Source organism: Onychostoma macrolepis, chromosome 07 (assembly GCF_012432095.1).
Source record: "Onychostoma macrolepis isolate SWU-2019 chromosome 07, ASM1243209v1, whole genome shotgun sequence".
Taxonomy (NCBI): Eukaryota; Metazoa; Chordata; class Actinopteri; order Cypriniformes; family Cyprinidae; genus Onychostoma; species Onychostoma macrolepis.
Window position 1 is genome coordinate 37,840,676 of NC_081161.1, and position 14,091 is coordinate 37,854,766.

The following is a 14,091-nucleotide window of genomic DNA, read 5'->3' on the forward strand; positions in this document are numbered from 1 at the left end:
CATAAACCCAAGCGAAAGGTACATAATCTGCTTTTAAAATGGCCTCTGAGGACCTCTGCTTTAGTTACACGGTGCCGGGCTCGAACGAGAAGCACAGGAGGGCTCGTAACTGGACGGATTCTGAGATGAAAGCTCTTGTGTACATTTGGGAAGAGTATGTGACAGAGCTAAAGAAGGCTAAGCGCAATGCTAAGATCTACGAGACAATGGCTAAGCAACTTTACGAATTAACTGGCGAACAGAGACACAGGGAAGAGATTAAGATGAAGATTACCAACATGACTTTCCAGTTCAGGCAAGTAAATACTACACTATCTATATATCTGTCTATCTATCTATCTATCTATCTATCTATCTATCTATCTATCTATCTATCTGTCTGTCTGTCTCTCTGTCTGTCTATATCTATCTATCTGTCTGTCTAGCTATCTATTTGTCTGTCTGTCTTTCAATTTGAGGGCCAAAGATCATATCAATAATCTGTTTACCATTGCACAAGCGTCTACTCTTGCTACTTCGTAAACTGCAAGTGTATTAAATTAAGATAAATCCCCAGGTATACTTCGTTTTCTTAGTTTCGCTCAGCTTTGCGCACAAGTCTTTCAAAGCGTACCGCATTGGCTTTAAGCTCGGATACAAGCGATCTACGCATGCGCACTACCTACTTGCGTTGCATGCGCATTGCGTGTGCGCTGTTGTTCGCGCACAAGTCTGCGCTGAAAATCAGGCTACACGCGGCAGCAGCGGACTGTGCTGATGATGAAATTTACGTCAGACTCAGTGTCCGCAACAAGCGAAGTATGCATGCTTTCGGTTTGAGAAAACAGTGAGGTATATTAGTGATGGAGGAGCGCTTGGAGGACGGCAATGCAGTCAAAACCATTCAAAAACGAAACAGCGTGCCAGTTTGACAATCTCAAGATATCGAATTCATGTAGTAAACAAACAAAGACCGCAAATACACAAAAACACACCTCTAGAGAAACAAGACAACATAAAAACAACGTGAATCAAATCAAAATCACTTTGTCACATCGCAGTAAACACAAATGTTGCGGTGAGTAGGCTAAAGGTTTTAGGTGCAGTGGTGTGATACATATTCATAATAAACACTATAAAATATAGCCCACACAAAGTATACAATGTACACAATAGTGATAGTAAGATTCTACACGTTTTAGTTTTTGTGGTTTATGTTGCAGGCTCCATAGATATATGAAGCACGCTCATAATATAAATTTATATTACGTTTATTTAGAGGAACAGGAATTTTGACCACTGCATGTGAGATTTATTACTGGCCTTTTTTATACCGATTTCAGCTATTGTAGTGCACTAAACAACTATGGGTAAGTGTTTACAACAGCTTTTAAAAATAGTAAAATTTATCTAAAATATCACAGTAATATCACAGTAATCTTGGTCCATTAGTGCAGATTAGTGTGGTAATGACTTGATTCTAGCATTTGTGAACCGTTCTCTTACAACCCTGAAAAAAAAAAAAAAAAAAACCTGTGAAAAAATGATTTCACCTTGTAAATGTTGTTGTAGGAGGCCTTCAATGCAGAAATAAATGGGCTTTTACATTTTTGACATTTTAGTCAGTTTCTAGGGAATTGTTGCTAATATTGCAACTTTGGGCTCTTGGGTAACACAATTTCAGTGGTTTTACTCATGTCTGAACAAATGTAGAGAACATCTAAAGGTTCATTTGCAGGGTGTAATGCTTCAGTAACCCCATAATAACAATAGTCTATATATATATATATATATATATATATACACACACACACACAATAATGATTTTTTATGGACAAAAAACATTTATTATAAAAATATGTTCAAATTATATTTACAAAACCTGATGAACTGAATGAAAGCTTTAAAACATTCATCATGACTTGGCTTTAAAACTTTCTTCTCTTGTATCAGAGTCCATCTCAAAGTCACTGTACCCATTTTGCACGGTATCAGTGATATCAGTGATGTCTCATCACGCATATGATGAGACAGTCTTTCTTGCCTGGTGACATTCTAAAATAAAAAAATGAAGAAAAAAAAAAACAATGATTATTTTCCAGGCTAAAAATATCAGTGCAAATTAACCCCAATCATACTTACACATTTTAAAGAATTCACCCATTCCACAGGATTCACACAATACTGTCTGATAGTGTATTGTGTTTTTTAGTTATCATGCTAATAGCACTGGTACCTCCCACATTCCAGAACATTATCACCTATTTTTGATACTGTTAAGTGCTTGACACAATCTGTATTGTTAAAAGCGCTATATAAATAAAGGTGACTTGACTTGACTTGACCTGTCCCTCATGCAGCAAACAGATATTTAGGCAAAGAAGCAACGCCTAGAAAAAAACAGGACATTTTATAAATGATTAGATACAAATAAAATATTGCTACACAAATACTTGAAATCATTTATTCTTCAACTTGAACTTATTTAATAATCATAAAATCTTGATTGAATCTCAAAAAGGTAACAAAACAAAAAAAAGAGTAAAACATGTGAATGATCAAAAGCAGTATGTTTCTGGCAGTATTTTTTTTTTTCACGTGGAACAAGTGAGAAGCACAATTCATCCATGTAATGTCCGAGGTGCACAGGCAAATTTTGCTACCCCTTTAACCCAGTGTTGTAAAATTATAATACTGACATAACAAGCTCAAAATCTAAAATGATCAATGCATTCAACAATACCTACATGATCTGTCATTACTAATCACAGAACAAAAGTATTTTAGGCATTTTACTTACTTAAATGTAGATTTAGTTGAATGTAGATTTATCTAGTCCAGTAAAACAAGATGTTTCATGGGAAGTTTGCAGGTTGTGTGAGTTTAAAATCTAGCATCCAATAGCATTGCAAGGGTAAACAATAGGACCAATTAGTTGTGTAAATGTGGTCTTAGAGGGGAAAAAAACATGAGCAGCTTTATTTTAGTCAAGCTAAAACTAATGTTGTAATATTATAACAGTGGGCCTTACAGGGTTTAAGTGAATTTTTACAACAATATGAGACAATATGAAGTAGTACTTGGTGCACAAAAAAATACTTTAACAATATCTTTTTTTAACAGGAAGCTGAAGTACACAGCAAATGGAAGCAATGCTACACCTGACTGGCCGTACTACAAATCTATTGAGAGGATCTTGTCAAAGGTACCAGACCATGCCCATATGAGCCCACCGAACCTCTCGACGTCTGGCCCGTCCACTTCTCAACTCGAGACTTCTGTGCCCCAGTCAGCTCCGCCAAGTGGGTTTCTACCCGAGTACACTGGTTCCTCAGAGGAGAGAGAAATCAACGATGAGGAGGAAGGCCTAACAGAGAACTCAGAGAGTTCTTTTGAGACCAGGTAACATGTTCGATCTTATCACAGATCCATTTCAAATTCAAAATTGTGCAATTATAAATGCATGGCTGTCCATCTGCAGGTCCCAGCCACATAAGAGGAGGAGGCTTTCGCATGTGTCACTGCGCCGAAAGAAGCTGCGTGTCCTGGATGCAATGCTGCAGGAGCAACGCAGGATAAGCCGCGCTGTTGAGGAGGCATGTCACGAAGTTCGCCGCGTTATGCATCAGCAGAACTTCCTGCAGGTGCAGAGCCTCCAGCTTCAGGAGCGAATGATGAACCTTCTGGAGAAGATGATTCCTGCTTCGTCTGCCCCTTCTTGGCCTAACCCACCAGTCTCAAAGGGTTTAGGAACACCTACAACTGAGTGACAGGACCTCAGATACGGGATATGGACCTTTTTTGTCTGAGAAAGTGTTGCTATATGCTATCTAAGTATAAAAGTTATAACCAACTAGTTAGCTGTACATTTTAGACCTGTTTAGGCACTGTTTAGTCTTCTACAATAAATATGTTATTCGAAAATGTTGACAGATGTAACCTACACAAAAAAATCACTATTTATCTCATTCAAACTATCTGAATCAAAATGTTGTTCTCAAAAGTTAAATGGTGATTGTTATGTGACACAAAATGTGCTGTTTATGATATCTGATTTATTTGATTTCTAAATTGATGTGTTAGTTGCTAGGAATCTTGGATTCTTGGCTAATTATGTAGACAATGTAATGTCAGTCACGGTTGACTGGCATCAAAAAGATTTCAGATTTCTTTTAAGGCATCCTTTAAAAAGATGTTCAGGTCAGACAGATAACACTAAATGGTTGGTGATAATGTAAACTGAATTAGGCTGACAAGGATTCAAAATGGTAGAGGACAAGCTTAGTCTAGTTAGCAGTATTACAGTTCAGTGTTACGGTGTTATAGCATAGCACAATTTAGCAAAATTACTAAATGTTACAAAATGCAGTTGTTTTGGTAGCAGTTTATATGCTGACACTCATATTTAGCTTAGATCTGTTCAAATAAACAAAAATAGGAAAAAAATGCTATTCGCATAAAATGAGTACAATACACCCCTTTATGAATTTCTGAATTAAACGTAATTTTGATATTTTTGTGTCAAAAGTGTCTAGGTGGTCCAACTGTCCGAAGATTGTAAAAGAGAAAAAAGTGTCATTAAAAAGTTGAAATTCTTGAGGGGGGAAAAACAAATAAATAAATATAAAAAACAAATTATTTATTTATTGGTATCAATTGTCTGTCAAATTAAAGTTAGTGACTGAACTTAAAATAGTACGGCAGTACCATTTCTGCAATATTTTTAAGAACTTGGCACGTGAGTTTTTCAAATCTCCTTTTTATCATCTCAGACTATCCTTATCTGTCACTTAACCTTAAAGACTCCCAAAAGTAGCCAGATAGATTGAACCTGACTTGCACCCAAACATTATAATGGTTAATGCACCACCACATGCTCTTTAATTCTTCTTAATGTTCAGGCAAGATAGTTAATCCTTTCTGCTGTGCCTTAAATTGTGCACATGGTAATTAATAGCAACAAACAAATATGTACAATGTGTACAAATATGTGTACAAATATGAATTTGATCACCTCTCTTCTTTGCCTGTGATGAACTGGCCTGTCAGGGCTTCATGAAAGCTAGCAGTTGATAAGAAGAAAGACGTTAGTGCTCAGTGACCTGGGTGTGGTGTCATGAATAAAAACCAGCATTTTAAAAAATGCACTGCAACTGTAAACTTGTATTTTAACCTTATATATATATCTCAAATTACTGTATTTCAGAAAGATTACACTGTCTGAATGCAACTTTAAGAAGCCGTTTTTAATCTTGCCATAGTTCACATGTAGTAGCTGCATTTGTTTTAAATACTTAATGTGTCAGTGAATGCTATTTAACACATATACGTTAATTCCTACTGTCGAAATAATCGTCTACTATTAAGTGCACTCAGTCACAAGCATCAGTATTAGTAAATAGTAAACATTAAAGTAAAAACAGCATGGTTTTTCCATCCGCCAATGAGAGCGCCGTATATATTTGAATATTGAACATGATTGACACATCTGTCGACCAATGAGAGAGCTGATATCAGTTTGCAAACGTTACGGTGCCATAGCGACAAGAGAATGACGCTTTGTATTCCCAACAATAGTGAATGGCAGTGGTTTAAGTCCGTCGCGCGAAGGGAGTTCCGAAATAAACCAAGAAAAACTTTGGAATTAAAAAGAATGCAGGTAAGCGCCGATGTATACATTTGTTAATAAATAAGTGGACTTTAAGTGAAAGAAGTACGTTTGGAATGCAAGTTTGTTTACATATGCTGTGAATGAAAAGTGTTTGGCAGAGCCCTCAGAGCAAATGGATAGTTTTGTATCTATGTCTTTTACTTTTTCAAAAAGACCGTTCACGTTTATCATTTTGACTTTTTGTTTTTGAAGAAATGCTATTAAATCAATTTAATTTGTCCTTATTTCACCATTTGAGTAATTTTAAGTTTTTCCACTTAGTTATGCGTTGTGAATTTTTAAAAATACAAAATGCAATTCGTAGAAATGTTTAAAAATATCATGTTTAATTTAATATTGTTTAAATAATAAAAATATAATATTATGTATTAAAAAATATTTGTAAATGTGATAAATAAACATCACATGTATGTGTGTGTGTGTATATATATACATACATACAGTAGTCAAAATTTTAAGTGGATCAAAACCTTTCATCAAATTTTTCCTAAAACCAAATCAATACCCGTTCTTGTTTTAGGACAACTTTGATGTTGACTTCTGTAATGTAATGAGTTCAGAACACTGCATGAAATAAAATGAAGAGATTGTTGGTTTGTAATTGATTATAATTGTTTAAAATAATTTAATAATACTAATAATAACATGCCACATTATGTGTATTAAATAAAATACAATTTAATACATTGTATATCCTTGTAATACATTTTGTATTGTTGTAGTTTTTAAAAGATGATCAGAATGTTTCATCAGATTGATGCATTTGTCTTTATGTAAAAATGAATTCTTCAAGTTTGTGCTACAAATAATAAAATACGGGTGGGGTTGAAAAATAGTCTCCCTGCAGGCCACTGCTTTAAAATTCGGTATGTTTTTTTTTTTTGTGTGTGGTCAAGGTTTATATCTCTATTATCATTTTACATATTAGAATTGAGCTGCTTTTCTGTTTATCTCTGTGAAGCTACTTCGACACAATCTCTATTGTATTAAACGCTATAGAAATAAAGTTTACTTGACAAATATTTGCCTTTTTAATAACTATTTAAACAAATGAAAAGTCTCATATTCTAACCTTAGTCATTTTACTCCCCTCAGGTCTGATCCTTAGCAGTGCAGCAAGATGATTGTTCATGGTTGGAACTGTATCTGAACTAAACTACTATACCAGTACAAAGTACTACTATTGTGAGTTTCAGCACCAAAATGAGAGTTCTGAAGCCAGCTGAGTCAACTATGAGGCTTTCGGATCGCCCCTCCAGCCCGGCGGTGCGCAGGGTGGAGATGGAGCGTGGCAGAGCTGGTTATGGATTCACCATTGCCGGCCAAGCACCTTGTGTCCTGCGGGGAATAATCAAAGGGAGTCCGGCGTACAGTGTCGGACTGCGGCCTGGGGACCGCATCTTGCGTGTGAACGATACAGACGTGTCTGAGGCGTTGCATGAAGTTGTGGTGAAGCTGATTGGTACATCTTCACGATCACTGTGTATGCTGGTCACATCAGGTGACAGGCCTCCCATTGCCTCCTGCTCCAGTGACGAGGAACTGGGTTGTCAGAGTAAAGGTAAACTGCCGTGGCTCAATCCTGGAAAAAAGGATCCTTTCCCTAACAGTATGGACATGAGGGAGCCGATGCTTCAGTCGGTTGGAAGTTTTGATACTGTCTTTGAGATCTCTGATCAGGGCTCCATGACCGCCCATCAAGACAAGCAGAAAAAACAAAGACCTTTGTCTGAACCAGATATGTCTTATTGGTTGCAGCAGCGTAGGTCAAATAGTCTTTCACAGGATGACACGTCTCGAGTCGTAAGTGAGGATTCTGTGTTTTCAGACCTTCAGAGTCAGAATGACTTTGTATCTGACTCCAGCATTCTGAACGTTGCAATGATTGTGGGATACATCAACTCCATGGAACTGGAGCTAGTAACGTCACAATCTGAGGAGGAGGCATTGCAAGCCATCCGTGAATGCATCAGTCAGATTGGCATTGAGCAGAAGACCCATTCGCTGGTCCTGATGAGGGTCAAATGCAACTGCGTTCAGCTTTGTGACGACCGAGATGTCGCTCTAGCATCTTACTCAGCAGAGAACCTGGCACTTTGTGTCATTTGCACGGAGGACAGCAGGTTCTTTGGCCTTGTCTCGGTTGATACGACCAAAAATATCGATGCTGGGATGCAGACAAGCACCCTGAAGGCATTATGTCATGTGTTTTTCATAGATCCGGAGCTTTATGAGCACAAGGAGCACCAAAGCATCATAGGGCACTTTGGTATTCCCTGCACTCCAGATCCAGACACTCAAGGCTGTTTGGAGTTTCCTCAAACTCCACACTCGATTTCTCACTTCGTGTCCGTCCTCTACACCGACATGGGGGACTATATCGAAAAACTGAGACTGAAACTTGACAGCGAGAATCCTGAAGAAGAACCACAAAATGCACGTAACAATGGCAGTGGCAGTGACAGCGGGATCGGAAATGCTTCGCCGGAGGATAGAGACAATCTCAGTGGCCAGTGGAGCTTCACATCTCCAAACATTTCCAACCCACCACCATATTATTCCCAGCACAGAAACAGTGCACTTCTCAAACCGGAGTGCAGGTGCCTTCTGTCCGAACCGCTAACAGGAGCTGCTCAACCTGTGACTCAATCAGGTGTCTCAGCCAAGGCAGACAGTTCAGCTTTTACTCCTCTTCCTCTTAGTATGCAATCTAACTTGCCACCTAAACCGAGAACCAGTCAACGCAGACCTTCTATTGGCTTAAAGGCTCGCTGGCAGAAGTCTCGTCCCAACAGCATTGAATGCTTGGTGGAAAGGGACAGCAATGGGCCCACAAGTAAAAGTTGCATCCTTCCACCCGCTATGGAACAAATCCCGACTCTCCGATACAAACCACTAGAAGATCTCAAACATCCTCAGAGAATGAACTTCACCCCACAGCTTGAGCTGACCTCCAGGTTCTTCAGCAGTGCAGCCAAGCATAAGGATGGGGAAAATAAGGTCAGAATAAAACAAATCTCTGATGACTTGGTATCTGAATCTATTCTAATACTACACTATATATAAAACCTTGGTCTACATTCAACTATGCAGTTGCTAAGGTGTTTTGGGTGGTTGGCAAAATAATGTAATTAACCGTATGTATAAGTAATAATAATAGTGATGCTTAAAACAAAATAATTTACAATATAATATTACTGTGGGCTTTTTACAGCTTGTCCACTATTGTTTTGTGAATCAAACGAGACAATCTTTGCTTTGTCTTTGCTGTCTGCACTGCGGTCAGTCTTATGGCAGGTTTATTGCCAGTTTGCCACCATGCTAAGTTAAAGGGCTTAATACAATGAGCCAAGGAACAGATGGTGCTGCAAGTAACAGGCACAGCAGATGGAGCTATTGGGTTGATTAGTGCAGTTCAATATGATTATGCTGGATGGATCAGCTTTAGCTCTATTAACAATGTCGAGAGTCACCTAGCAACAATTTGTCAGCCATGTAGGGGAACAGAAGAATATTATTATTTCCTTCCTTTCACTGATGATTTATCGCTAGGCATCTGTCTCCCTCTGACATGTCTTGCCCTTCGGATTTAATTTTGAAGCCTAAATCAATTATGTATTGGAAAGTTTCTTTTTTTGATGCAAACGTATCTAAAATTAATAAATAAAATTAAACATTTTATTTAATAATGCACATAATAACATTTTAACCTATTGTAATGTCAGTGGTGTTGCTGTTTAAATATCAACGATTATGAAAGCACATAAAAAAATATCAGAATTTAAAAAAAAGCCATTTTGCATTTTCAATGCAGTTACCCTGATTTCCTGTTTACAATCAATAAGATAATGTATTGAAAATATTAGTAATTAATTAATATTATGGTCAATGGTAACATTTTTTGTTTTATGTTCCTTTATTTTGAAAAATTCCTATTGAACTAAAAATGAATTTTAAATTAGGAGTAACACAACTGATAAAAGAGCATGGTAGCCAATTGTAAATTATATAGTAATTATTTTTTTAAATTCTACAATTATAGTGTGACCTGGAATGAAATGAGTTTTTTTTATTTATATAGAAATACCACTGTATTTAAAACCCACCTTTGCTATGCCAGTCACGCTTATGAAACTGTAACTGTAAACTCTGATTAATATTTTTCTTCTCAGGGGTCTTTATTTCGGGCACTCACAAGGGGACGTTCCTCTGTACGAAGACCATCAGGTCCCGCTAAACGACTCAGTTTGGCTCATTCACTTAATGACCTTGAGGTAAGATATAGCATTTTCTGTTTTGCCTTCAACATCATACTATTGCGCACCCACATCATACTATTAAATCATAGTTTCTGTAAGTTTTGTATTTGCTGCAGTGCTCATGCCTCATATGACGCATGAAAACAGAGATACAGGTGTGTTTAATTGTTTAGGAGGGTCAGTCAGACTGTATTATGCTCTAAGCCAATTCAAACTCCTGCTTCTTTCACTTGAGAAACTCTTCGCAAACCTCTTTTCTCTCTCTAAATACACAGAGTGGCCTTTGTGGTGTTGCATTATTCTCAAGCACAATCGTGTTTTTCAGTTTTCAGTAGACAAGGCTAACCATGAAACTATTGTAAACACGTAGTACTCTGCATGATAATGATGGTACCATTAGTATCCTCTCCCAAATGTAAAGAAGCCTTTATGTGGCTTTACTATGAGCTTCAACCTTTTCATTCAAAATAATAGTTCAACGGCAAATAAAAACTATTTACTATTTCTACTAAACTATTTCCCCCTCGTGTCTTTTCAACCCACATGTTGCTACTTTTTGAGAAACAGATTTCTGAAGTCATGTGGTAGCTTTGTGTGACAAACAAACGTAACTTTAATTAGCTTTAAGTTCCTATTCCCTGAAAATCTTCCTTTCAGTTACTAACATGACATGATGCATGAATACACCATTATTATTTTAGTCTTCAGTGTCACATGATCCTTCAGAAATCATTCTAATGTGCTGATTTGGCAATCAAGTAACAATGTTGAAACATTTCTGCTTAATATATTTTGTGGAAAACGTGGAAACCAGTTTTTCAGCAGCTATTTGAAATCATATTCTTTTGTAACATTCTAATGTCTTTACTGTCACTTTTAATCAATTTAATGCATCCCTTGCTGAATAAAAGCTTTAATTTCTTTAAAAAAAAATCGTACATGCCCTAAATCTTTGTGTATATTCCACAAGTCAGTTAGACTGAATCTGTGGTGCTTTTTTTTATTTGGGGGTGGGGGTGGAAACAACAACATACCAGTGAGCAAATGATGGCCATTTTTGTTGTTGGAGGACCTATTACTTCAAATCTTGGTTTTGTTGCATTCTTCAAACAAAACTGTTGCGAGGTTGAGTACTTTGCACTCAACAGGCTATGCATACATTTCACACCTTTAAATATTATTTTGTGCTCACTAACGGAGTCGTGTGGATTTTAACCAGCAAATTTCTTGAGGTTTGAAGCTGGAAAAGGTTTGTCACCTCTCCAAGTGTGGAATCTGAGAGGAGTAGGATTTCCCTTTGGCTTTTCCTGGAACTTGAGGCAGCCTTTTTCACGGACCTAATGCCCCTCTGGTGGTCAGGCAGACTGGAAAGTGTGGTTATGAGAACATCAGTCACGCTGGTGCTCACCAGGAGAACAAGAGCGAGAGGGAGGGGATGTGAAATGGAGAGGTTTGTTTGGTTGGAAAATGCCTGATCTAAGCATGTTTTTTGTTGCCAGATAACATCTAAATGAAAGGCCATTCAGCTCATTTCAGTAATGAACTCAGCAGTTTTGTGCTAAACTAAAGGAGCTGGAACAAACTCAACCTCAGTTTTTTAATATTAAAAAATGTATTTATATTTTGTAACCTGGTTATATGTATATAACTCTGACAGTGACCATATGATGGTTTTTGTCTTGTTGAATCTAATCTTAGTCACTGATAGATTGTAAATTTGCTTCAGCAATCTCTTCTGTACACTAATAGAATACAGATTCATTGCCTGACGCAATTCTCAGATCTGTATGTCCTGATATCAGCAAAGAAGGAAGTACACCACAGTACACTTTAGAACACCATTGAAGTTTTCTATGGAGCGGTAACAGTTTTATGGAGTAAATATGATGCATCCTTAATGACGGCCTCAGACAGCACCTCTCTTAGCACCAAGACCGGGCCAGGCATCTTGATTAAGCTGAAGAACTGTTTTGGCAGCTCTTATCTTGATGCTACTTCCAGCACACAACTGCATAGAAGATTGCTGCTACCACTACGCATTGATAAAGTGTGTTGTCGAGTCCTGCACACAAAGAGTTTGTGTTTATGGCCCAGTATGTGGAGCTCTACTAGTATTCAGCAGCAGAGGAGGCCTGTATGCTGTTGAGGAGACTGGACAAGGAAATAATCCCAGTTTGGACTTTATCATCTAAACTATTATCAAATGCTAATGAACATAATTGCATGCTGTTGCCGCTGATAGTTTTATAGCACACGGTAGATTTATTTCCCAAGCAATTGGGATTTACAGCTGATTTATAACAGCTGTTGGTTTGTATATCAATGATGAAGAAATTTAATGTTGTGGAAAATCCATCCAGTATTGTTTTTTCGTTGTTGTTTTTTCCCCAAAAACTGTTAACAGATAAATAACTTGTAGCTCATAGTGCGAGTGACAGATATGAAAACTGTAGCTCCATTGTTACAATACAGAACCCTCCGTCATAAAGTGGGACATGATCGCCTTTTCCAGAGTCGTTATAATGTGAGACCTACAAGGACCGAAGGTTTGGTTACCCTGCTGGTATGATGCAACTACACCCCCCAAAAATGATTTTTTATTTTACTGGATTAAAATGAGCCAGTGCATCACAATTTAACTTAATCTTATTGTTTTCACTGTATAATGAAAGTTTTCCTATTCCATTTGTGGTAAAAATTTTGGTTACATTTAACAGGGAACTTGATTTCTAGTTTCTAGCATGTTTTGCGTGTGATTGGATTGGGAAAGTAAATATTGACATTAAGTGTTATTTTATGTGTTTTTGAGAAAGACAAGAAAAAGGAAGGCTGGTTTGTGTTCTGTTATGTGAGGATTTAAAAGAGTTTCTGTTATGTTACAATTGTGCTGAAGAGTGGAGCTTGTGCCTAGGTTGAGGATACCTAGTGAGGATACCTTGTGAAAACAATGATCTGTTTTACTTTGAGCAATTACTGTGCTCATTGCATAACATATATGCTACATTTTAACATACATTTTAAGCTATACTAAATTAAGATAGCAAGTAGTTAACCTGTAAGAGATTTGTTTTCACAAATGTGGCAATTTTATGTTAAGAAAACATACTTTTTGATTGATGGCCATTCAAAATTAGCCTTGTGTTTTGTTGAATTTTTTTTAAAGGAAATGTATTTTATGTTGCTTGCCAGTTTTAATGTGCGGTCATATTTACTATTCAGTGCTTCCCACGGACTTACACTCTATGTGTGGTGGCACTTCACCTGGGGAAATATATGTAATAAAACAGCAGACTGGCTTATTGAAAAAGCTAATTAATTCTCTGCCAGCAGGAGGTGCTTTTGGAGCAGCAGAAATAGCAGTTACTCTTTTAACAGCTGTACACAAAGCAGTGCTGCGCACATGAGCGCTGCATTATCAAGCATTATATAGGAAAGATTAAATTAAAATGACGTTGAAACTTTTCTGACAGTTGGTTACCTTCAAAGCAGAGAATTTGTTTTTATCAGTGACGGAAAAATCTGAAGGCTGTCCGTCACTTTGGCAGATTACACTGAGGGTGATCTATTGTAATTTGTAACCGTAATTCCCACCCCTGTCCAGTTGTTGGCGAGTGCGCTCCAGTGTGGCAGCAGAGCGCAGGATCATCAGCTCCAAAACAAAAGTAAAACTATCACGAGTCTTTTGCCATGCCTTTGATTACGCGCAGGCGAGTAACCATTTTTTGCTCACAAAACTTCGCTGATGTTACCTCACCATTACTGAAAGCTCATCAACAATTGCAGCAAACCCACTAATGAATTGCGAAGTTGAAATTGATGCTCCATAATGTGACAAAACGTCGAGAAAATTCAAATTCATAAACATTTTCTTCAGCCCACTCTTATCTAACGAGAATTTCTGATAGATGTATCCAGTTCTGCTTTTAGTAATTCAGTTCACAGTATTCATGCTTGGTTTCAAACTAACCTGACTCTTTTCACAGTCACACTCACCTTAAGCATTCCTGTCTGTCAGATGCTCCAGCAGAGCTTTCTCTAGTGCATGAGAACTTTATGTTAAGAAAACTTTATGCAAGTGAGAGAGTCAACATGCCTCAAATTATGAACTTACTGAATCTGAGAGTCAATGAATGTGTCCTAAATTAAATCAGATTTTTGAGTTCCTTATTCAAATCAACATGA

General features: G+C 37.3%; 2 protein-coding genes across 5 annotated transcripts in view; both read left to right on the top strand.

The window, feature by feature from the left end:
- Window positions 1-27: 27 nt before the first annotated feature.
- On the top strand, window positions 28-5,060 carry msantd1 (Myb/SANT-like DNA-binding domain containing 1). Its single transcript, XM_058782944.1, has 3 exons — window positions 28-299; window positions 3,107-3,381; window positions 3,461-5,060. The coding sequence occupies exons 1-3, from the start codon at window positions 39-41 to the stop codon at window positions 3,747-3,749; spliced, it is 825 nt and encodes a 274-aa protein (XP_058638927.1). The 5' UTR covers window positions 28-38; the 3' UTR covers window positions 3,750-5,060.
- Window positions 5,061-5,532: 472 nt separating this feature from the next.
- The window catches only part of rgs12a (regulator of G protein signaling 12a), a 37,411-nt gene continuing 28,852 nt past the window's right edge, over window positions 5,533-14,091 (top strand). For all 4 annotated transcript variants that reach the window (XR_009272128.1, XR_009272129.1, XM_058782602.1 and 1 more), the window contains exons 1-3: window positions 5,533-5,638; window positions 6,746-8,650; window positions 9,823-9,924. Coding sequence is in view for 2 of the 4 variants with exons in the window: in XM_058782602.1 (XP_058638585.1) it covers window positions 6,854-8,650; window positions 9,823-9,924 (1,899 nt within the window). In the remaining 2 variants the exon portion in view is untranslated. The remainder of the gene's footprint in view (window positions 5,639-6,745; window positions 8,651-9,822; window positions 9,925-14,091) is intronic.

Bases quoted from the DNA above. Each gene is read 5' to 3' on its own strand.
- msantd1 (XM_058782944.1), top strand. From the start codon at position 39: ATGGCCTCTGAGGACCTCTGCTTTAGTTACACGGTGCCGGGCTCGAAC. The intron at 300-3,106 runs GTAAATACTACA...TTTAACAGGAAG, and splicing joins TGACTTTCCAGTTCAGGCAA to CTGAAGTACACAGCAAATGG. The intron at 3,382-3,460 runs GTAACATGTTCG...GTCCATCTGCAG, and splicing joins GAGAGTTCTTTTGAGACCAG to GTCCCAGCCACATAAGAGGA.